This window comes from Cucurbita pepo, chromosome 5 (assembly GCF_057944985.1).
Source record: "Cucurbita pepo subsp. pepo isolate OVF chromosome 5, ASM5794498v1, whole genome shotgun sequence".
In the NCBI taxonomy this organism is placed as follows: Eukaryota; Viridiplantae; Streptophyta; class Magnoliopsida; order Cucurbitales; family Cucurbitaceae; genus Cucurbita; species Cucurbita pepo.
In genome coordinates this window covers 15,046,479-15,071,462 of record NC_141802.1, presented here as the reverse complement: position 1 = coordinate 15,071,462, position 24,984 = coordinate 15,046,479, and the positions used below count along the sequence as shown (strand labels likewise).

At 35.7% G+C, this 24,984-nt stretch overlaps 5 protein-coding genes across 5 annotated transcripts; 3 read left to right on the top strand and 2 right to left on the bottom strand.

Annotated features, from left to right (window-relative positions):
• The first annotated feature begins 1,887 nt into the window (after positions 1 to 1,887).
• Positions 1,888 to 6,229, top strand: LOC111795396 (Pectin lyase-like superfamily protein). Its single transcript, XM_023677803.2, has 5 exons — positions 1,888 to 2,518; positions 3,604 to 3,724; positions 4,834 to 5,008; positions 5,084 to 5,154; positions 5,245 to 6,229. Exons 1-5 carry the CDS (start codon positions 2,093 to 2,095, stop codon positions 5,871 to 5,873), a joined length of 1,422 nt encoding a protein of 473 aa, XP_023533571.2. The 5' UTR covers positions 1,888 to 2,092; the 3' UTR covers positions 5,874 to 6,229.
• A 1,217-nt stretch (positions 6,230 to 7,446) lies between these two features.
• LOC111795585 (transcription factor CSA) lies at positions 7,447 to 8,575 on the bottom strand. The gene is made up of 2 exons (XM_023678098.2): positions 8,349 to 8,575; positions 7,447 to 8,020 (listed from the first exon to the last, which is right to left on the bottom strand). Exons 1-2 carry the CDS (start codon positions 8,554 to 8,556, stop codon positions 7,563 to 7,565), a joined length of 666 nt encoding a protein of 221 aa, XP_023533866.2. The 5' UTR covers positions 8,557 to 8,575; the 3' UTR covers positions 7,447 to 7,562.
• A 1,813-nt stretch (positions 8,576 to 10,388) lies between these two features.
• LOC111795584 (MADS-box transcription factor PHERES 2) lies at positions 10,389 to 11,845 on the top strand. The gene is made up of 3 exons (XM_023678097.2): positions 10,389 to 10,540; positions 10,639 to 10,988; positions 11,067 to 11,845. Exons 2-3 carry the CDS (start codon positions 10,642 to 10,644, stop codon positions 11,668 to 11,670), a joined length of 951 nt encoding a protein of 316 aa, XP_023533865.2. The 5' UTR covers positions 10,389 to 10,540; positions 10,639 to 10,641; the 3' UTR covers positions 11,671 to 11,845.
• Positions 11,846 to 14,237: 2,392 nt separating this feature from the next.
• On the bottom strand, positions 14,238 to 18,004 carry LOC111794547 (putative gamma-secretase subunit PEN-2). The gene is made up of 2 exons (XM_023676579.2): positions 17,711 to 18,004; positions 14,238 to 14,721 (listed from the first exon to the last, which is right to left on the bottom strand). The coding sequence occupies exons 1-2, from the start codon at positions 17,964 to 17,966 to the stop codon at positions 14,561 to 14,563; spliced, it is 417 nt and encodes a 138-aa protein (XP_023532347.2). The 5' UTR covers positions 17,967 to 18,004; the 3' UTR covers positions 14,238 to 14,560.
• Positions 18,005 to 18,881: 877 nt separating this feature from the next.
• On the top strand, positions 18,882 to 23,697 carry LOC111796159 (ras-related protein RABC1). Its single transcript, XM_023678880.2, has 7 exons — positions 18,882 to 19,104; positions 19,245 to 19,450; positions 20,137 to 20,205; positions 21,167 to 21,232; positions 21,398 to 21,519; positions 23,007 to 23,135; positions 23,393 to 23,697. Exons 2-7 carry the CDS (start codon positions 19,315 to 19,317, stop codon positions 23,498 to 23,500), a joined length of 630 nt encoding a protein of 209 aa, XP_023534648.1. The 5' UTR covers positions 18,882 to 19,104; positions 19,245 to 19,314; the 3' UTR covers positions 23,501 to 23,697.
• The last annotated feature ends 1,287 nt before the right edge of the window (positions 23,698 to 24,984 follow it).

Genomic DNA, 24,984 nt, shown 5'->3' with positions numbered 1-24,984 from the left:
ATTGTTGTACGTGTTCAGATTGGAATTTCAAGCTTCCTTTCAAGTTCTTTAATGGTGATCCGTATCGGGGGAATGAGTTTGAGACTTCTTCGGTGCTTGATTCCTTCGTAAAACTTGTGGGTAATCTTGTTTAAAAGATGTAAGAATAAGTTTGAAGAGAAATGGTGAACAATTGCTCTCGAATTTAGAAGAAACTCGAGAGTAGGAAATCCAAAAATTCAATGGCTATAACTTGTGATTTGAGACCGACTTAGCTCGATTCTTGTTCCAAATGAATGAAAGACCATACTTCAAATTTTATAGAGAGCTTAAAACTATCGATTTGGAGATTGAGTCTCGTAATTAACTTGAAATTTAAGGATATTTTGGTAATTTTTCATTTTCTAAATATTTTATTAACTTTTTTCAAAAAATCCAAGTCTTTTTTATTTTTTATTTTATTCTTGTTCTCATTTTTTTTCTTTGTTAATCAACTTGATATCCCTTCTCATTAAGAAATTAAAAGTTCAACAAGTTCTTTAAAAATTAAAAAAACTATATTTTTATCATTTATACTTCTTTCTTTTTTTCTTATATTGTGTTTCTAGCTTATAACATTTTTTCCATTCAAATTATTTTTAATGTATTTTCTCGCTCATCTTTTCTAAAGCATTTATCTCAAACATGACACAAAACTCAATTATACATTAAGGTTGTCTGTAAAATCTGACTTTTGTACAACTAACTCGTTCGTCAAATTATAATAAGTGTCACACAATTATTGTCTCGTTACTACAAGAGTGCGATTGTGACACATGACACGTATTCCTTGTTTAACCAATCATCGAGTCGACCTTGACCTGTTTGTGACATCACTCGAGGTGAAGAATCTTCTCATTTAACAACATGAATTAGATTGGATTATGTTTGAAAGATGGTTAGTCTAGACTTACAAATAATGTATGAATTAAAATAACAAAGTATTTAGTTAATTAATTAATTAAAACCCTAATTACCCCGTGAAGAGCGGCTTCCATTTTTACACCACCTTTTCAGTTTCCCACCCCCCACCAAATCTCCTTTTACGCTATATGTCCCACCGTCTCTTCTACCTCCAATCCTCTACACTAACTCCCACACTACCACTTCTACTCTAACCAACCAAAACTTGCCACGTCTCCACAGTCGAACTCCGATTCGTCAGCTCACGTGAACACACAGTCTTTTACTTGCACCTCATTTTCAGGCTCCCCAACTTCACCCTCTCTAAGTCCTACCTTTCTTTATCATCATTATTTTATTGTCTTTCTTTATTTTTTTTTCATAATTATTTTATTTATTTATTTATTTCTACCCTATTACCGTTTTGCCCCCCTTTATTTGTGAAATCCACAACACAACCAATTCATTTAAAAAAAAAAAAAAAAGCAATAATTATAATACATAATATTAACTAATAATAATAATAATAATAATAATAATAACAAAACTATCCAAGTACTAATGGCTAAAACATTTTTCATTTAACTCAAATTTCATTAATGTTTATCCATTTGAAATTTCAAACCATTTAAAGAATATGAAGTGAGAAAATGATAATCCAGTGAATCAAATTTATATATAAATATAATAAATATAAAAAATAAGTATAAATGTGAAGATTTTTAATTTAATATAGTTTCTTTTTTTAATTTAAAATATAAAAATTATTTGAATTTAATAAAAGAAAAATGTTTTTGCTTAGCTTAATTGATAAGGACATTATAATAAAAAAGAAACAAAAAAAAAAAAAAAAAAAAAAATCAAATTTCTGTTGTTTGGCAAGGGTAGTTTGGGTATTTAAAACAAAAGATTAGACCATTAGACTTAGGGTTCAAACTACAAATAAAGCATCGTCTATATTCCATTAAAAATTTAAAAAAGGAAAAAAAAAAAACTTGAGTTGCGCGTACAAAATGTCCACCCCTCGGCTCCTACGCCCCTAGCCTTCTCCTTCTCCTTCTCTGTTCCATTCTCGATCATCATCGCCTTTTCTTCGCCTCTGTTCTCAATTTCTCACATGCAAATTCGAACCAAATCTCCATATTCAATTTCAATTTCAATTTCATTCTGAATGGACGGTGAGAAATCGAGTTTCGCCTCTCTCATCAACCCTTCCTGCTCCTCTCTTCTCCTCCTCTTCATCTTCATCGCCATCCTCACCCTTCAAATCGCCACCAGAACTCCTTTTCCGATCTGGATGCCTTCCTCCACTCTCACCACGGACACCGATTCCGAACCGACCTGCTCCGCCTTCTTCCACAGGGATGTAGCGCCGGAGACGGTGGTTATGTCGATAACGGATTTCGGAGGAGTGGGAGACGGGAGGACTTCCAACACGGAAGCGTTCCGTAAGGCGATCGAGTACATGCGGCGGTTCGGCGAGAAAGGCGGGTCTAAACTGGTCGTTCCCAAGGGCAGGTGGGTCACGGGCAGTTTTAATCTCACCACTAATTTCACGCTTTTTCTCCGACGTGGCGCGGTTATTTTAGGCTCACAGGTCCGCCTCTTCCTTCCCCTTTTTTTTTCTTACTTTTATCGCATTATACTAAATTATATTCCGAAAATTTAAATAAATTATTAAAATTATAGGAGCCGAATTAAATATATATATATATTCTGGAAACTCTGCGGTGATTTTTTTTTAGAGGTGGGTATTTATTTATTTTAATTTATTATGGTTTAGAAAGGGACAAGAACTTTGTGATTCTGGGGAAGAAGAAAAGGCCAAATGGAGTTTTATTACTTAGCAGAAAACGAAAAATCTGAATGCTGACTCTGGCGGTGTCACCTATGTTGTTTTTTCACATTTCTTTTTTTAAAAAAACAACCAAAATATATTTTGTGATGTCGGGAGGAGAACCTTCCCCTAGGAGACGAGTTTGCTAGCTGTGGATCTAAGCGTTACAAATAGTATTAGAGTCAGACAACAGACGATGTGCTAGCCTTCTCACTATTCCTTCTCGTTGTTCCCTGAAGGGGTAAACACGAGGCAGTGTGTCATAAGGACGCTGGCCCCAAAAATGGTGGATTTGGTGGTGGTCCCACGTCAATTAGAGAAAGGAAGAGTACAACAGTGGGTCTTGAATGGGGTGGATTGTGATGTCCTACATTGATTGGGGAAAAGAATAAAAACACTGTTTATAAAGGTGTGAAAACCTTTTCTAGCAAACACAAAAACACGGTTTATAAAGGTGTGGAAACCTTCGCAAACGCGTTTTAAAACCTTTAGTAAGAGCCGGAAAGCGAAAATCCAAAGAGGACCAACAAATAATAATAATTAGTTAAATTCATAAAAATAAACTTTAATTTTTATATACATTTTTTCATTAATATTATATAGATTCTTTTGTGAAAATGAAGAAAAAAAAGTTGTAAATTCCTTCCTCCAAGGTGGTGAGTAATTCATTGGTTGACTTCTTTCTTTTTTTTTTTTTTTTTTTGAATTATTATGAGAGGGTATTATTTGAAATTGTTGAATGAATTATTTTGTTTATATCAATCATGGTGGCATGTTAGTGTGAAAAAAAGATATGTTTTTTTAAAATATTTTATATTTTTTGTTAAAAAAAAAAAAAAAAAAAGGATCCAGATGAGTGGCCCATTATAGAGCCACTACCTTCTTATGGAAGAGGAAGAGAGAGATTGGGAGGAAGACATATCAGCCTCATTCATGGCAATGCCCTTTCCAATGTCCTCATCACAGGTACTCCCTCTTCTTTGCCTCTTTGTTTATATATATATTTTTATTTTGGCTCCTTCTTCTATGCTCCCATTTTATATTCCCTCAGGATTCTTGAATTTTGTAAACTAATGGAACAGCTACTTTTCTTTTCTCAAGTTCATCGCTCAGCCATTTATATTGGATTTTAGGGCCCATTTTATACCATTCTTATTATTTTCCCAATCTTTTGTCAAATCGGATCCTAGTAATGCTTCTTCTACATTGCCCATTGCCCGGTACATTGAACTGAAAATAGTGTGAACTCTTTTGCTATACTTCGTCTAATGGTCTAACTCCATCGCCTCGTGTCCACCTCTTTTGGGGCTCAGCCTCCTTGTTGGCACACCGTTCGGTGTCTGGTGTCACAATCCCACTTTGATGGCAGCGGACTTGCGATTGTGCAGCACTCACTTCTTAGTAACAAGTGAGCTAAGTCTATTCGTTCTCTCGTCGCCTATGGTCAAGCAACGTATGCTCGAGCCTCTGGCCCCGATTCAAGAAGAAGGTTTTAGAAAACAGGAGCAGAGAGATTTCGAAAGAGGGTTTTGAAAGCAAGATTTGAGAAATTGAAATTCGTGTTATATGGGAATGTAAGCAAAAAGGTAATAACAACGACTTACTGCATATAACTATCGGGTAGGGAGAAGTTGACAACTAGTCATATCCCCCTGTAGTACATTTTGAGGCATTTCAGGTTTGACAGAACTAGACATGATTTTCTCGAAATGTCATACTTTCTAGAAATACAAGAGTACAACACTACAACATGTAAAGACATAAAGGGTTTGGCTTGTCATGGGCATGCGACGCCTTGGACGAGCATGACCATGACATCTGGCTCTGATACCATTTATAATAGCCCAAACCCACTTCTAGTAGATATTGTCTTACTCTCTTCCGGGATTCTCCTCGACATTTTTAAAACGTGTGTGTTAGGGAGAGGTTTCCACACTCTTATAAAGAATGGTTTGTGCCTCTACTATCAATATGGGATCTCACCATTCGTATTGAAGTCGTTTAGCTATGTTTATGTTTGGTTTGAAGATGTTCTACATTATGCAAATTTGTTGAGTGTGTGTGAATTTTTCCAGGAGAGAATGGAACTATTGATGGTCAGGGGAAGATGTGGTGGGACCTATGGTGGAACAGGACATTAAATCACACAAGAGGCCATCTTATAGAGCTCATAAACTCCCACAACATTCTCATTTCCAATCTCACCTTAAAAAATTCTCCCTTCTGGACCGTCCATCCCGTCTATTGCAGGTTTCGATCTCGATTTACTCTGTTCGATCCACGACTTCTCTTTGGTTCTTAAACTTCTCTTCTTCTGTATTTCAGCAATGTCGTTATCAAAAACATGACGATCTTGGCTCCCCTCAACGCCCCGAACACTGATGGTATCGATCCAGGTATAGCTTCTTTTCTAAATAATATACACAATTAAGATCTAGAAAACAATGGTGAAGTTCTAAATTCCAAATGCTCATCTTACGCTCTAGATTCGAGTACTAATATCTGTATCGAAGACTGTTACATCGAGAGCGGAGATGATCTAGTTGCAGTGAAAAGTGGATGGGATCAATATGGAATCAACCTTGCACGTCCGAGCTCAAATATCATTATAAGACGAGTATCTGGCACCACTCCAACCTGTTCAGGAGTCGGAATAGGAAGCGAGATGTCGGGTGGAATATCAAACATAACGATCGAGGATTTAAACATTTGGGATTCAGCAGCCGGTGTTCGCATCAAATCGGACCAAGGAAGAGGAGGGTACATTGCAAATATTAGTATAAGCAACTTTGTAATGAACAGAGTAAAGATGGCTATAAGGTTCAGCAAGGGTTCAAACGACCATCCGGATGAAGAATGGGATCCAAAGGCAGTTCCCATAGTTAAAGGTATTTTCATAAGCAATATCACGAGCTTAAATTCAACAAAGGCTCCTGTTCTGAATGGCATAGAGGGCACATTATTCGATGGTGTGTGTATGAAAAATGTCACTATTCTTGGTCTCGCTCCCTCCGCAAAGTGGCACTGTGCTTTCGTATCGGGCTTTAGCAGTGCGGTGTTTCCTACGCCATGTCCTCAGCTGCAAAACATCACGGTCTCAGCGATGTGCTCGTGATTTTAAGCTTCTGCAGGCACAGTTTTGCTTACTTTTGGGCATCACATGAGACCATGACATGCTTGGAGTTTTTCAGTTTTCAAAATTTGAGTTCTATAACGACGATGGATCGATCGAGGACGTGCTGCTAGCTAGACATGAGCAGCAGCTACACAGGTGATGTGTGTAAGTTTTTATGGTGAAAAAGTGGTTTTATTTAACAAAATTCACACATGAGATTGTGAGATTTTAGTGACTCACCCAACCATCCACATGTTGTACAAAGTGAGGGATATGTGTTTGTAACATTTCATAGTTATTATTTATTACAATTCTTTTGTTTGGAAATAAGAGGAAAGTTAGGCACCTTTGCTACATATCCAATTTCCCTTTTCTCTCTCATATTAGATGGCCTATAACACATTCCATTATCATATCAATTCTCGAACAAAAATTATTCAAACGGTCTCAAGTCGTACGAACAACATATCTTAAGTGCAAAAATCCGATGTTCGATAGACTCTAAAGTAAAAATGGTAGACGACCCTCAATGTCTTAATCTAATTTATAGGCTACAAACAACATGAAATGCATCTACCCTAACTTTACTCTCATGGTAGTCACCATGATGTTGTCATTAGTGCAGAGGTGTCTTGTTGAAAAGTAAATGCAGTACATGACTTGAATATTTTAAAAAAATACTTAGTAAGTGACTCACTATTGAAGTCAAAAAATGCAATCATGTTTGGAATCTAGTATGTTATAAAATGTCATTTCATAGTCTTGGTCTCAACTTCAAGTCGAGGTTGAATTAGATATATAATATTTACACATGACCCATGCACGCGTACATGTAACCCCAGGCGAGCTCATATATGTATCCCCTGAACCTGGCCTTTGACTAGCGTACACTCACGTTACCAGTATACCACTGGGGGAAGGAAGCGCACATAGTATCATGATGTGCATAATGTCGTATTGTAACATCATAGTGTGTGTGTTCGTACTAATCATAACGGGGAATTATCCTGATGCACGTGAACATACAATATGCATAAGATCTCTGTAGTTTAAAATCGTAGCATGTATATGTAATGCGTATGTCTTCGTTCATTTCATACTTAACATGATCAATTTATATCATTTCATAATATAATGTATAACATGGTCAATGTGTCAACATGATATTCCATAACATTAAAATATCTTATAATTACAACATATCATAACATAATAACCAAACATTAACAATCACAAGGTAAGACACGAGTAAGGGCTACAAAGTACGCATCATTCATACTTCAAACAAGTAATCCAACCGAACTAGTAGTGAAGCAACTTACTTGAATAGCTTAAGTCCGAGAAATCTTAACTAATCCTTGGAGCTAGTTCGAATCTGTCATTTGAAATTCAAGCTGATCTATGTCGTGTTCATTCATGCATTTATTTCTACTTACTTAAAAATCTAGGACGTGCCGACCACACTAAGTTTAACTTGAAAATAAAACATCTTAAAACCTTTTACTCATTGATCTCACTTTTTTTAAAAAAAAAAAATAATAATAAAAAAAAGGGTTTATTAGAAAGAAAAAGAAAACATTAATTGATAATCTCTTTCTCATATAATATAGTTGGAAATTCATTATTGCTCTTACATTTGACAACCAAGGAGAAACTCACACTCCATAACAAAATTCTCACTTTGCTAAACTAAGAGCTTCCCATACCAAGAAAGTCTATAAATGGAATCCTCCTCTTCTTCTCCCCCTTCATCTCTTCCGACCCCGACGATGCCACCACCGCCACCGACTTCCCACGCCCATTCTCGAGCGTCGGACCCGCCGTGAGAGGACTCCATTTAGGGGTCATCTTCTGATGGGAGGATTGGAGGACGTTCGAAAAAGGCAATAAGCAATGACGAGACCTTAGGATGTTGCTGTTGTTAGTGAATATTGTGAAACGTTCTCTTCTCCTTCTAGCCATTATAACATGGTAGTGATTCTTCACTGCATTGTCTGTTCTTCCTTTAAAGTGTCGGGCTATTAACGCCCATTTGTTCCCGTGAAGCCGTTGAAATATCAAAAGCCTCTCTTCTTCTTCCTCCGTAAATGGGTTCTTGTTTATATTCGGATCCAGTTGATTATACCATCTCAATCTACAGCTTTTTCCTACCAAAACAAAAATTTTAAAAGAAATTATCTTTAAAAGATTACATATAAAAAAAAGTTTAATTAATGATTTTTTTTTTTTTTTTTTTTTTTTTTTTTTTTTTTTTTTTTTTTTTTTTTTTTACTTCACTCCTTCAAGCTATCAATTTTTCAATTAAATCATTACAAATTTTTAATTAAAAACGTAAAAAATGTAATTTAATATATGTTTTTCAACCAAAAAAAAAAAAAAAATTATTGAAAACCCTCATCGGAAAACAAAACTTCCATTCCATACTCCGCCAGCCACGGCGGCGCAGCAGTTCATAGAGAGAGAAATTAATAATACCAGATCTAGCCTCAAAATGTTCAGCAATGTAATTCCAATTCTGAGGGCCAAACTGTTCAACAAGCTGGCGGAGTTTATTGTCCTCCGCCGGCCGCCAGTGGCCTCTGTAGCACGTAACGCCACTGCCTCCACTGCCGCAGCCGCCGCCACCACCACCACCACCACCACCACTGCTGCTGCTGCTGCTTCTTGATCCTATCATTCTCATCAGAACCCCTTAGAGAGTTCAAAGAAATGGGTTTTGCTTTCTTTAATATATATTTCTTTTTGTTCATCAACCCAATTTTTATTTTTTTTTTATTTCTTTTTGTAAAATCAAAATTACAAAAAATGCCATTATAAGGCATTTTGTGATCTAATTAGGTAATTGGGCTGGCTTCTCATAATACCTTATTTGGGATAATCCCATCACTACAATTAATTCCTCCTCCAATTTTAATTTTCATTTTTTTTTTTTTAATTTATCATATATTAGGGTAACCACATTAATATCAGTTGGAGGAAGTTGGTAAACTCCTTCGATCATACACGATATCAATTATTCATCGGTTTAGTACCACACCCATATCCAATTTAATATCCACACCCTATCATATCATCACGAACATCCGTAATTTCAAGAATGAATAGGTTATGAAAAGTAAAATTTGTAGAGGATTAACAAATTGATTAGTTTGGGATAAGAACAAGTGATGAACTAAATATGGGTAAAATAAAAGCACTGTTTTTGGATGAACAATAATAGTTAGCTGAGATTCTGATGACATCTGAGATTTCCAAAACTGGTTATTTCAGAGGTCAAACTCCATACTTTAATTAAATACTTGATCCCACAACTCATAATATTATTATAATAATATAATATAATATGGATCAGTTAAACGTTCAATTTAATTTTGTATCTGATACGTTATTTAATTTTCAGTTTCATTGTTGATTTTGTCAAATTGGGTCATGTAGTATTTGGGTCGAGGTTAAACAAAACTCGATTTCAAAATCCGAATCGAACGATTGAATATAAAAGTCATTAATATTTAAGTCTAATCTCAAATGTCGAGAACAAGTTCCAAACACGTTGAAAAAACTTCACATTCGAGAACAAGCTACAAAGTCCTTCTGAAAAATATACTATTAATTATATGTCTAATAATTCAATTTTTCGTAACAAAATTAAAATTCAAGAACATATTACATACTTCATTAACGTAAAACCCATTTACCTAATTCTTACAACGTATCAAGTTAAGTAGTTCTGGTGCACTTTCTAGTCTCAAATTCATTTGATTTTATGTTTTAAAAAATTTCTAAATGAAAATTTTATTTTAAGGGGGACAAAATTTGTTATTAACCTAAAAAAAAAAAAAAAAAAAAAAAAAAGGAAAAAGTCAAGAAAGAGTTAATATGATTCTTACAAGGAATGTATTATTATATATGGTAATTTTTGCGGTTAATTTATTTAAAAAAACAAAAAATTCCAAATTTTAAGGCATAATAATTGACTTCTCATCCTTCTCACCCAACAATTAGTCAATCACCTTTGTATTTAGGTTAAAATCCTTACTTAATTCTAATTTTAATTTCATTTTTTAAAATTAATTTTTTTTTTTTAGAATTTATTTTCTCATAATATTAAAATTGGCCCCGAGTTACTCGTTATAGATCAAAACATTAAAATTCTCCCATTTTTTTCAACGAACGTTTAAAAAATGCAAATGAACTTTAACTCACACAAAACCCAAATTAAAATTAGAGATGTTAATTTAACGGAATTTGCTTCTATTTATTTATTTATTTATTATTAAAGTAAATAAGTTATTTATTATATTATAATATTGAATTTTATTTTTTTTAAAAGAATTATTATTATGGTTGAGAATAAAATTAAAAAATAATAAGATTTTGGTCCTCCCATTTTTCCTTAATTTTGGGCAGACTTTAATAATCTCCAATATTGTAATAATTTTAAATATTATATTATATTATTTTATTTTATTTTAAGCCCTTAAATTCCCTAATTCTTACCATATTTTTTTCACTCTCATTCTTTTGAATTTCTTATTCTTCCCTTCCTTCTCCGGCAAGAAACCTCCTCCGTTCACATCTCCGTTCAACCACCGCGCCTCCGCCGATCGCTGCTCCGGCATTATCACGTGACTTCAACGTTCTGCACGTGATCTTCTTCTACACCAACTGTGAGTTCCGGTTTACTCGATTCGAATTAAATTTTTTTTTTTTTTTTTTTAGATTTAAGGGTTTCTGATTTTATTATATTTTTTTTTGTGCGAGTAAGAACATGGGGAGAGGGAAATTGAGCATGAAATTGATTAGTAACGAGAAATCTCGAAAAACTACTTTTTGTAAGCGAAAGAATAGTTTGATGAGAAAAGCGTACGAGCTCTCGACACTTTGCGATGTTCGTACTTGTGTCATTGTCCACGGTCCGAATCAAAGCGACCAATCTCCCATCCACACATGGCCGTCGTCTCGTGACTCAGTCAATGACATGATCGGTTCTTACAAATCTAACTGTCTCCACAAACGAACCCGCAAGTCTTTTAATCTCTTCGACTTTTTCTCCGACCGGAAAAAGAAGATTGAATCCGACATGTCCAAGCTTCGCAAGGACGTTGCAAAAGCCAAGTAATTGAAACTACTTAATTTTGTAAGACCCCACAAAAAACGACAATATCTTGATCATGATTCGATTGTTAATATCAGGTATCCAAAGTGGGATGAACGGCTCGAGTGTTTAATGGAAGAACAATTACGAGTACTAATGGTCGAGATAGATTCAAAGCTAGATGCAACAAAGAGAAGGATTGAGAATGTTGAGGAGAGGGTATCAGGAGGAAGCAACCAAACCCTAAATGCAAACATGAACAAGAACCAAGTGATATCATTTGAGGAAACACAGCCCATGATGGCATACAATCAAATCCAAGCAATGCCACAAGATCTTCAAGCTGGGAGCTCAGCTGTTCCAATGATTCAAATGGATCATGAGTTTGAGAATTTGAATCAATTCATTTATGGGTCATCACTACCTCAAATTCATGGAAATTATTTCCAAAACCCTAATTTTTGTAGTGATCCAACAAATGGGATGATCATGGATAGCACACAAAGTTACTCAATGTGCCACTATGGAGTTCCTCTTGCTCCTACTCACTCAATCATGCCATTGTCATACATGCAGCTCACGGATGATCAAATGATGATGGGTTGTTCTTCAAATTCTCAAATGGGATTGCCTAATGCTTCAAATCAAGTTAATGATCAGCTTGATTACTTCAATTATGAGTATTTTATGAAGAACTTCTAATGTATTAATCACCAATTAGTGCTTAATTAGCTGAGGTTTAGTTGGTGTTAATTATGTTTTAGGATAATCATTTCTCAATTGCTAATGTTTTTTGGTTAGATTGGCTAGATGATTGGAACTTCTCTATAGTAACGTTATAGATGCAAATATAATATAGTGTATTTTTATCTATCTATTTAATTATAGTAATCTTTTTTTTTTTAAAGAAAAATTATTACTTATTGTCTCATTTTTGTTATTATGCAAATATTCTATTTTAGTAATGAATGTATTAGTGAGATAAAATTAATAGTTGTCGGGAGAATCGTGGGGCTCGAGTTTTTCGAATCTACAACTGACCACCTAGCCTCACACCCATAACTGGGTATTTTTTGTCTTAGGAGTTATGTCTTCATGCTTCGTAATTAATTATTTAACTTTTGTTATTTTATTTACAATTTAATATTATTTATGGTATAAAAATCGAAAGTTATTAATGTAATCTTGAACAATATGTGGTTGACATACAAGGGATCGTGTTTAAGCAATAAGGGTCTATAGTATATGGATATGATTGGGTGCTTTATCGTGGTAACACTATTAATTCAACCCACTTTGTATCGTCACAAATGATTTGATTTAAATCGTTCATGTGGAAACATGTGAGTGGAGGTATTTATACAATTAATGTTGATTCAGAAGCGTAGACATTAGAATGGTCAAAATATTTTGGGTAACTTTTGATATAACTCGGTATTTAAATTCATTTACTTTCCACGAAGTACTAGGAAAAGAAAATGATAGATTGAAAGTAAAAAGTTGAGTCCCTTCTCAACCAACACAAAAACAAAAATTCCCGATTTAAAAAAAATATATTTAAAATCTGTTAAATGAAAATAATATGTTTTAAAATTACTCAAATATATGCATAATTTATAAACATCGAACACAATACGTTTTACTTCAAAATAACGTAAATGTATGTATAAATCATAATCAAGAAACCTATCATAAATCATATTCTTAAAATTAAGACAAAGTTTATGAACGGTTGTTTGCTAGTTTATTCATATTATAAATAATGTCTTTAAAAATAGTATAAAATATTGAAGTATTTTTTTTATTCTTAAAAGAAATAGAATATTATAAAAAAAAAATGTTTATGATAAGTACGCAGTTCAATAAGATTTCAAAATAGAGGTTTCAGTTGCTTCAATTTTACTTTCCACGTGATTTCAAATATCATGAAGTTCAATTTCAGAGATTTCAAATATCACTAAGTTCAATCTAACAACCCATTTAAAATAATAAAAATTAGGAAGCTTAAGTCAGCATATTCATTTTATTTAAGCGTGTAATTGTTACATATTTTTAGTCACGTTCAATTTTACTCTTCACGAGATTTCAAATATCACCAAATTCACTTTACGACCTATCAAGATTGTTCGAGAAATTTAAAATAATAAAAATTAGACAAAAATTAGGAATCTGAATCAACATGTTCATTCATTTTAGTCGAGCGTGTAGTTGTTACACATTTCTATATATATAAGAAACTAATCAAATCCGACCAAATCATTTTATTTATTATGAAGCATTTAAAATAAATAAATAAAGTAGAGATGCCTATTAATTTTGAACTAGGCAAAACCCTTATTGCCAACTGTTACAATCATTTATAGCAAATATTATCAAAACTAGAAATTCTAATAATGTAGCAAACGTCACTTTAAATAATGTTTTTATCCTTAATATTCCATTTCCGAATATTAAATTTGTTTCCTAAAACTTAATTACTTTATTGTTTGAAAAACAAAGAAAAATATATTTGAACATTTAAATAAAATCCATAAAATAAAACTATACCTTTAAAACATTATTTTATTTTTTTCATTGTCAAGGGTTCCTACGGTAGAACAGACTTTGCAAAGGTTGATGAAGAAAAAGTTGTAAGTTCGGTGCTACATGACTGACTTCTAAAACCCGACCCGACCCAACCAAACCGAACCCATGTGTGCTAAAATAGAAAAATTAGGTTTAAAATTATAGTAATAAAGGAAACCTAACCAAACAGACGCCATTGAAGAATCAGATTCCCCAGACCCTATCCATCCATCGCTATTTCTAGCAAGTCTTTGGCTCCCTCATCTGTCTATTTTGGTGATTGGGTTCCTCATTTGGAGTACTGATAGCAACACAAAGCATCAAGAGAGTTGTTTATATAATTACAAAAGCTCATTAAGTGAATCACAGCCTTAACTGATAGAGCCAATTATCCAAAGGTAGCATATGAAAACAAACTTCTTTCAATGCTATCTGATACGCTGAATCAACTGTGACAGATATGAACAATATCCTAATAAAATCTCCCACTGCCTTTTTCTTTTCTTCTCTTAATCACATCTTAGTTCACAATTCTACCTAGCTTTTGTGCTACTTGACGCCTTCTACACAGTTCCTTCTAAAGAATTTTAACAAGTTTCTAACATCAAGATGTTTTCCACCAGATAAATGAATGTTCTAAAGGGAACCAGAAAAGAGGGCGCAGTTTATAGCATTGAAAGGAGAAAAGGGATGCAGAGGAAAAATAAAGAGAATCAGTTTGGTATTGAATCCACAAATCTCAGTAATGCAGCTGAACAAGATCCAATTCAAACTTGACGATGTGATTTCAAGTGTGCTTTAAACCATTTATGTTTGTTGAACTCAAAAAATTTCATGTTGATTGTGCTTAGATCTGAGATTCCTTTTGTTACTTATGGGGGGGAGCTCTGAAATGAGCATGTGTCTAGGTTTATGTTTGAACCTTGAAGTACTTGGAGAAGTAAACCCAAAAGCTTCAACTTTGATCTTTGGAGAAAAGAATGACAGGAGAGAGTTGCGCATTTTGAAATATACAACAAGATCAAAATTAGCTCCAACCTGTCAATCCTAATTTGTCAGCAAGGTTGTACATCACTAGTTTGTTCCACACGGGTCCAAAGAGGCGTTCTCCTCCAATGGAAAATGTCAAGGCCCAAGAGGAGATAATGGCCATGAAAATAGCAAACCCAATAGCTGAGCCAACAATATCTACAGGAAGAACAATTTCAAATCATTATAGATAATTTTGCCGAGTAACAAAGTCAGTTAAATGGGAAAAAAATAAAAGAAAAATGAACAATCTACCATAATGCGGTTCAAGGAAGAACCCAAAAACTGCCTTGTTAAAATTCATGAAGGAAAAATGATCACTCTACCACAATAGTCTAAACCTAGGAAAAGTGTGATGACAGATAAGACATCCAACCCTCAACAAAAACCAAATGAGATTACAAAAGATTTCTCCAATTTATTTGAATAAATGAAGAGAATCGATTAAAAAGCTTTATATGCAAGGAACATCTTTGAAAAAAGCTGGGAAAATTGCAACGTTCTCAGTAGTTCTTAGGAACTGTAACTAAAGATCCAAAATTTGTGCTGAAAATATGTTCATCCGCGATAATTTAGACTTCCTTTTGAAGCTGAGATGAGTTATTAAAATTTGAATGAGTACTGAGTGCCGGCTGGAAAGCACCAGTATAGGTTGAAAAGATCCAGAATGTTGCACCATATCCTCATGCTAAAGTTCAGTAGATCATCATGATCCTGACCATTCTTATTAGCTGGACAGCCATTAAGAAGAGAGATGCACTACCAAATACTAAATTTTGTCTGTTATTTTAGAAGAGAAACAATTTCATTGATGAATGAAATACAAGGTGCTTATTGGGCTTCCAACACCAAAAGAGGCATTGCAAAAGAGCTCTTCAATTAGAAATTAAAGGAGATGGATTATAATCTCTAAAAGGGTGTGCATGTTTACACCAATACAAAGCATGAAATAAAACAAAACCAAAAAACTATGAAAAGTTGGGAAAACATTCCCGAACATCCGTGAATTCTTCTAATTCTAAGGAAACCAAAAGACACTTGGTTTATAGTCATCCAAAAGGTCTTTTTCATACCATGGAAAAGATGACATACAAAAACTGAAGCTAGGAAACCGGATATCTCATTTGGAAAAACCATAAACCAACTAAGAGCATCAAGCATTAGCTTTCTTAGATATTTCGAACTTTTCTGCAGTGTCAAACTTTTCAAAGTTAATAAATCAAAGAAAGAACGTAGCTTTCTTAGATATGCTGAACTTCTAAAATTTGTACAAACAAATTATGGACTTGAATCTATGACACCAATGATATAAACATTTTCACAAGAGAAGTGTCCAGAATTTCCCACCATATATTGAGACTAGTGATGTGTGTGTAAGCTAATCCGGACACTTACATTATAAGATTAAAATAAAAATTAAGCAACAGGTATATTATCACTTTTAAGTTTTAATCACTGTGACTTGTGTACATTGGACGGAAAGTGTAACAATGAAATAGAAAGGAAATAAAAAATAAAACTGAGGTGTTGAGGGATCATCTCTGCATCACACGAGCCTTTCCACTGATCCCCAACGAGGCTTAGCCAAAACCAAGTCCAAGTCAGAGGAACAATCGGTTTTATAAGTTATTATGTTTTCAAGCTTGTGGGTAGAACCTAGGCCCTTGGATAGTATCTCAAGAAAAAAGAAAAAAGAAAAACAAAACAAAACAAAACAAAAACAAAAATCCACCCTTATTACACACACACACAACCCAGGGCCCTGTAGTTATATGTTATTAAGTTTTCAAGCTTGTGGGTTGAAGCCATGGCTTAGGAGAGTGCTCATACATAGATGGACAACCCTGTATCATGCACAAAACCATCCTTGTACCGTGCACACAACCCTAGGTGGATTACCCTAATTATTACATACACGTACGCACAAAACCCCCCTTATTTTCCTAGTTGGCTTGAACTGAGGGCCTCAGAGAGTATCTCCAAACGATCAATGCCCTTAGCACCTAGGAGATACATGAAAAGGAAGAGACTGCATTTAACACAGAACAAACAACTGTGAAAAGCCCTATTTGAGGGTTTCTCATCCACATGCATGTGCACTGACAAAAACCACCCTTTTTACGTACAAAACTACCCTTATTTTCCTATTAGGTTTATACTAAATTCATACATACACACACGTAGGTACCCCTCTAGGTACCAGATCGATGCATAATGAAGTTCATACACATTTTTTCTTACAAAAATGATAAGCAAAATGAAATGAACGGCAACCACAACAATCAATCTGAGGCCAAACTTTTAAATTGATGCATACATAGAATGCAAGAACCAAGAATCTGCACCACATTTAAAAAAGGGATATGCATAATGGAGTTCAATTGAATTGCAACTATGACAAGCAGTCCAAGGCCAAAGTTCAAAAATATTGTATACTTGAAGAGGAAGAACCAAAAATATTTAGCTTCCTTCGAAAGTGTTTGTACTTTGTAAGACATAAGGTGCCAAGTGACAGAAACGCATAACTACACACTTGAACAGAGGGCTGACTTTGGAAAACGATATAATACCTCTAAATTCTTGAGACTCAATTTAATGAATATGAACAGGATCGCTGATTTTTTAACCAGTTTTTTATCAAATGATCAGGAGTATAAAGGTATCATTGAGGAAAGTATCATCACAAAAGCTAACAAACTCAAGACAATTATTTCCTTAATTTACACTTAGAGATCAGGGTATTAGAACATTTAACAGCTTAGAACTCCCAGTATTTATGAACCAAGCCTAATCGAGAAAGCAAATGGACTACGGTAAATCAATGGGCGTTCAATTTTTTAATATGAATATCTACAACGGCATCGTCCATTTCTCTACATAGTGGTTGGATTCTTGGCATACCACACATCGAAACATACCTTGTGAAACAGAAATAGAGTAATGATAAGACTAAAAACATCTCAACAACAACAACCTAATGCTACCGTCATTGAAATATAGAGGTCAGGAATTGGTCTGATTCAAGTTCTCCTCTGAACAGAAGTTATAACTCGATTCATCATCCTTTAACGATTACCTCTAAGTATAAATCAAGAAAATAATTGAAAGTACAGCTGCGTACACCAAAATTATAGAGAGGCAAACTCACAGGGTCGGATGCGAGGAAACGAGTGAGAATCGCGGAGAACAGGCCAGAAGTAGAAGCAATTAACCGCCCAAAGAAATGGAAGCAATGCAAATCCAAATTTATAGAATCTACGGGCATAGCTCACCGATTCTTCCTCCGACAACCCCAGTGAACCATCAATGGTCGGCCATAACGCAGCAATCTGTGACGATACGGAATTCTGGATTCGAGTGGGGTTAGAGTTTGGGTTTGTGTTCGGACTCTGCGAGCTCTCCATTGCAGACTTCAATGACTCGGAGATAAAAGAAAGCAACCGATTTTAATGGAAATATAACGCAAATGAGTCATTAACCAATCAAATTGTGACACGAGTTTTGGAGGACCAATCAAATTGTGACATGTGGAACTTTAGAGGGTGACAAATATATATCACCCTAGTTTATTCATGTATTACTCCTAGACAAAAGAAATATAGATATTTCTTGAGGTAACCTATATGAGTAAACAAAAATTTTGGGTTGTGACTTCGACCCGCCAACACTTTCCACGGCAGCTAGGTACGTTATCTAAATTTGGGAGTTGGGTGTCTTTCGAGCAAGATTAGTTCATTCGGCTAAAAGGATTGTTGTCGAGCCTACACCCAAGAACAGTATCCATTTTCGAACAATTGTGTCATCATTAGTCCTTATCCACTTCCAGACGAGGCTAGAGAAGAATTGTGACTAGAGATGTTAGAGGTAGGGGTGTACATTCAACTTGAAAATCCGGACCAACCCAACCCAAACTATAAGAGTTGGATTAGCATTTTAGGATTGGGTTTGGTTAATTTTTTCTGACCCCGAATTTATTTAGTTCGGTTCCAAGTCATGGGATAAAAACATCGAGTTTACTCGAATCGAAGAATATTTGTACGAAGAAGTTTAGCATATTCAAGTCTTTGTCTGAGCAGGAAGTGGCGTTATTAGAATTAATTGTCCTTAGATTCGTATCCATACATTTTGTTTTAATTTTAAAAATATGATTTATGATATTCAAATTGGAAGATCAAACCATCCATGGATATTGAATTAGGAATTTTTTGAAACGAGTCACAAAGTCACACGACCTTGGAATTTAGTAAATACGAAGATCGGTTATGTTATACAGCTAAAATGATTTTTTTTTTTTTTTTTTTTTTTTTTTTTTTTTTTTTTTTTCCTTCCCAATCAATCGATCAGCCTGAGTTGACTCCCGAGTTAAGGGCGGGCTCGGCACGGGTCGGCATTTTCAATCGAAGTTCCATTTTCGTAATCGATTACCTTCACCACCACAAATAATAGAAACGAAATCAAGATCAGGGAGGTCTCCAAATTCTTTGTTTCTTTTTTCCTCCTCACTGGACGCTTCATCAATTTCTATTAGATTGTGGCATTTGGGTATTAAATCTGATCCGTTTTAACGTCATGCTATGCGTAATTTCGTTGTGATTTGTTGAAATCTGTTTCTGGCACGGATATTGCCCTTTTCATTTGCTGTTTTGATTTATACGAATCCGGGTTTTATTTTATTTGTTTAGGTACGTGATCTGGAAGCGATCTTATTTTGAAAATTGTTGATTGAGTTGGACCCGTTGGAGGGCGGATTCGATGGATTCGACGTCGAATCAAACCGAGTTTGATTACTTGTTCAAATTGTTGATGATTGGGGATTCGGGGGTTGGGAAAAGTAGTCTGCTGTTGAGTTTCACTTCCGATAGCTTCGAGGATCTCTCACCTACAATCGGTCAGTTCTTAAGAGTTATTTTGCACTTTTCCCTTTTGATTTTGTGGGATCTTATTCATTTTGTTGAAAATGAGCTGTGACAAATTGGTTTATCATTTTTGAGAACAATGTCGATAGATCATGAAATGCTGCTAATGCTGAAGTTTCACTTCCACCTTCTGAATGGGGTTGAAATTGAAGACATAAAATGAAATGGAAGGGAAAATTTAGAGGACCAATGTTAAGAAAAAGGAACAAGAGCAGAATGAAGCTCTAAGATGATCAAGTTGTGTGTCATTTTTTAGGACAGTTTAAGGAATTTAGCTTTAATCATATCTGGAAAGCTAAATATAAGAAGTCATGAAGAGCTAATTTGCATATCAATGTCTAATGGAAAATCATTGTTTTCGAGTAATGTAAGGTTAGTTCTTATTCCTTTGTATTCTCAATTCGTTTTTGTTGAAATAGCTTTATAGTACTATGACAATGGCTAATTGTAATATGTTCTGTTTTCTAGTTTGCAACTTTTCAAACATCAATCAATGTTCTTTGTCAAAAGAATATGCACTGTATCATTTCTAGCAGCTCAATTATCACTGGTCATTTAGAGTTGAATTTCTACATAATCTGTGCCCTGTGATGGCAGGATAGCCATCAGATAAATAGAAACCAATTCTAATTAAATGATTGTTATTTTTTATGCGTAGGCGTCGATTTTAAGGTAAAGTATGTTACTGCTGGGGGTAAGAAGCTGAAACTTGCAATTTGGGATACAGGTAATTAAGCTTGTCCATGTACATAATTTTCGTAGCATTCTTCTGTTCTTTCGTCTTCCTGCATTTTCTTTCTTGAGAGGGCATCTGTTCTATTTCTCACACATGTTAAAGGTATTTGTTTTTGCAAAGAAGCACGGAACGGATATATAATATGAGTAATTTACCAGAAGATATTGTACTAGTAATATGGTTACTAAGAATAGGCAGGCAGCTGTACAGTATACTAAATTATAAATACATTGAGGCCTGTCCATTTGCATAGCTTGGTTTTTGTTCAGCAGCACAAAAGTTCATTTTGTACTTACACGCCCTTATCATGAACCCGATGAGTGCTGGAACATATTTTTCAGTTGTGTCGACTGTAGAAGTTAGAACGGGGCCCCAATGGAAGCTGGGCCTTTTTCTTTGATAATCTGTTTAGGGGGGAGAAGGAGGAGAGGCACGGAAACAGGATATCTAGGGGATCTCCCTAGTCCCAGAGTGGGAGTGATCCATACTATGAGGCATTAAATGAATGGATGACCATAATAAATTAAATTAATCAAAAAATAAATCTAGATGGCGAAAATGCTTGTTAACATTGACCATAAATATGATGTGGTTCTGCTTTATAGATCAATTCAACATGAATGAACTCTGCATGTTCATGTAAAGCTTTGTTGAACCTACAGCCTACTAGAGATATTTCATCGAGATTATAAACTTGTTCATAATAATGTTCGAATAAAAATTGAATATTGATTAACAGACTAAAGAATTGCTCAAATGGTCAGGCTTATTCTAATTCTCAATTGTTGTCTAATGGTTCTAGTGCTGTCAATTATAAAGATGATATGGTCGTTCTTGTTCATTAGCCGTGACTTTTTCGATGGTACTAGAGCATTAGTTCTTATATGTTTCTTGTACTGAATTTGCATGAAAGAAATCTAGTTTACCACTAACTCAATATTCAATCATACAGCTGGGCAGGAGAGATTCAGAACATTGACTAGTTCATACTACAGAGGTGCCCAAGGGATCATTATGGGTGTGTTCTAATTCCTCTTTTTATGTGATTCTTCCTAACTAAGTACATATCTTACATATGCGTAGTTTAAACATTGTACATGATTTACGAAATTGTAAGTTTGCATGTTCTTCTGTCCAATATTTTGCAATTCTTGATTATGACATAGAAGGGCAACTGTGACAGTTTATGATGTAACGCGGAGAGAGACATTTACAAACCTGACTGAGGTATGGGCGAGGGAAATAGACCTATATTCAACAAATCCAGAGTGCATAAAGATGCTTGTTGGAAACAAAGTTGATAAGGTATGCGTCTTCAACTTCTATTTGAAATTTTCCATACGCTTGAGGCAGGTTACTGTAACAATTGTGTAGATGTTGATTAATTGACCAAATGGTGAATTGAAATTCACATGCCAAAGAAAATTTCTATGAGATCCCACATCGGTTGGTGAGGGGAATGAAACATTTCTTGTAAGGGTGTGGAAACCTCTCCCTAGCAGACATGTTTTCAAACCTTGAGGGGAAGCTCAAAAGGGAAAGTCCAAAGAGGACAATATCTGCTAACGGTGGGCTTGAGCTGTTACAAATGGTATCAGAGCCAGACACCGAGCGTGTGCCAGCGAGGACATTGGGCTCTCAAGGGGGGTGGATTGTGAGATCTCACAGCGGTTGAAGAGGGGAACGAAGCATTCATTGTAAGGGTGCGGAAACCTCTCCCTAGCAGACGCGTTTAAAAATCTTAAGGGGAAGCTAGAAAGGAAAAGTCCAAAGAGGACAATATCTGCTAGCGGTGGGTTTGGGCTGTTACAATTTCAGGTTAACTATCGATAACATGTTGATAATTTAAGAATTGGTTGAGTTATGAATCGGCAAGGATTATCCATACGATTGGGTAACCAGGCTGTTATTTACTATTAGAAAGCTTAGAAGAGTGTCAAGACACTTAATCTAGCCTATTCGAGAGGGCTGGCTCATCCCATGCGCAAAACCTATCCTGAACTACATATTCTCAAGCTCACTTCCCGCTTACAAACTATACCAAACTCGTAATCTAACCGTCATAAGAGATACAATCTCCATTTTCCCTTCCTTTTATAGACATATAGTATTAGAGGCCTAACAAGCTTGGAATGCATGGACTCAAGATTTTAAATCCAGTTCCAAATAAATTTGAAGGTTGATTGGAACAATAATTTAGCTTTCGAACTGTGTTCTATTTTTTTAAAAGATGTATGATTTGCCATTAGATACTTCATCTTAGTTTTTATATCTTATTGGGAAAAAATTGAATTCAGTTGGTAAAATGAAGGCCAATATCTTTTTTTCCTTTACAAATCCATGTAATATCTTCTCTTATTGCAAACTTAAACGGCAATATTGAACATTCTGAATTTCGTCTTAGTTCCTAACTATAGAATTCAATTGATTTCTTAATTACTAAGGAGAAGAAAATTCTATGGCTTAACCTGGTTAGGGATTCAGACTCAGTTCTGACCTTATTTTTGTTAGCTTTTCTTGGTGTAGATTTTATCATATGGTTCATCCATTCTTAGTGCCAAATGGACAACCGTTCTGTAATTTCCATGGTGTTTTTTGGCTTTCATCCCCTCTTTGTGTAATTTCATTCTATCAATGAAGTCATTTGTTTCTAGTTAAAAAAAAAAAAAATTGTTTCTTACAAAAATGAAATCCTTGTGTTTGAATGTTTTGTTCAAATACTCGATGTGGGATTCTTGTAATCACTTCTCATATTGTTCTTCATTGTTTGCATCTAACTTAATCTTTTTCAGGAAAGTTATAGAACAGTAACAAAGAAAGAGGGAATTGAGCTGGCCAGGGAACACGGTTGTCTTTTTATCGAATGCAGTGCCAAAACTCGAGTCAATGTACAACAGTGCTTTGAAGAACTTGTTCTAAAGGTAAGAATATGAGTTTAGTACCACCACTTTTAATTCATCTTCTGGGCAAAGGATTCATAATTGGTTAGTAACTATCAGGAACGTGTTATTTCTCCGTTGTAACAATCATCATGTCTGATATTTTTCGAAAGAAAAAGGCGGTCACGTATGAGATTTTTAAAACCTCTTGTAAAGTCATGTTTGAATAAGGGTATCTTGAACTTAAACTGAATTCTGCATGGACGATAAAACGCGATAATATCGAGTCTTATATGCAGATTCTCGAGACGCCGAGCCTTTTATCTGAAGGGTCTAAAGGAGTGAGAAAGAACATCTTCAAGGAAAGGCCTCCACAGCTTGATGCATCCACAAGCAGTTGTTGCTGAAATTTGATTCATTTGCTGGTTATTTTCCCAAGTTATTTGTAAAACTATAGTAGAAAAGCATGGTGTTACAGTTTTATTATAATATCTCTCACAATTTCTGTTACAAATTGAAGGGGGTCTTATCTTCGTGCTGGCTTTCTTTCTTGTACAGGCAAAAGTTCAAAATTGGAAATATAAGACTTCATGATTTCGTGTGTTTCTTGTTTTAATCCTTTATAGAATGTGTCTAGATGGCACCGTCAGTTGTACAGGGGAACCAAAAATACTCAGTAAGTGACCCGTTATTGGGGTTAGCGGGTAGATTCAAGCACATACAATCATGAGTGAGACCTATCATATCAATATATATTCACTTAGACGGCTATCCTAAGCAAGTAATTGGATATGTATTTACTATTCTACACACGTCCCGAGTATGGATCCACCATTTAGTTCACACATCTCTTGGACCCCTTTCTTGGTCGGGCTAGCACGTGTCCATATCATCATAAAAAAATGGTTATTCTCCGATGGGCATGAACACACTGTTGGATTTCGATAATCGCCCGGAAAATCCTCCAGACTCCACGTCTTGTTCGGCCGCCTCTTCTTCGAGTTGGCGCGCCGCCAGTCCAGGTGGTTCACCTCTCCCTAATAGGTCTTCCATCTTTCGGTACCTGGCCGAGAGGTTGACCGGTTGCTCGGTGTCCCTGGCGGCATGTCCTCCAGACTCCACGTCTTGTTCGGCCGCCTCTTCTTCGAGTTGGCGCGCCGCCAGTCCAGGTGGTTCACCTCTTCCTAATAGGTCTTCCATCTTCCGGTACCTGGCCGAGAAGTTGACTGGTTGCTCTATCTCTAGCTTTAGGATGTAAAGGCAGTTTGCCGTGCACCGAACTTGCGTGAGCAACCGTCGTCGATCATCGCGGATCCTAAGTAGCCCGCGTTTGATGGAAATGTGGCAGCCGGCCTTATCGAGTTGACCCAGGCTCACAATATTAGCCTTGAGTCTCGGGATGAAGTAGACGCTGGTCAGCTTGTGATGATTGCCTCCCTTGCCGACGAATAGGATGGTGTCGTGCCCTTCGATCTCGACGACGGAGCCGTCGCCGAATTTCACCGTCCCGCGAATCCCCGAGTCAAGCTCGGAGAACGCAGACTTGGCCCCGGTCATATGGTTTGTTGCCCCCGTGTCGAGGACCCATCGCCGGTGCTCTTGCTGCTCGCCTCTTTCACCGATTTGAGCGAGCACTCGCTCCTCCTTCAGTCGAATTGGCTCTCCAGCCGGTGCATTTGTTATGCACAGTTGGAGCTCTTCCTCGGGTTCGATGCTCACCGGAGCAGTTATGCCGTCGTCGATTACCTCTGTGGATTTGGGGAGCTCTTCCTCGGGTTCGACGCTCACCGGAGCAGTTATGCCGTCGTCGATTACCTCTGTGGATTTGAGGAGCTCTTCCTCGGGTTTGACGTCAGGTAGGACTGATGCAGTCACCATGAAAAGGGCCGGC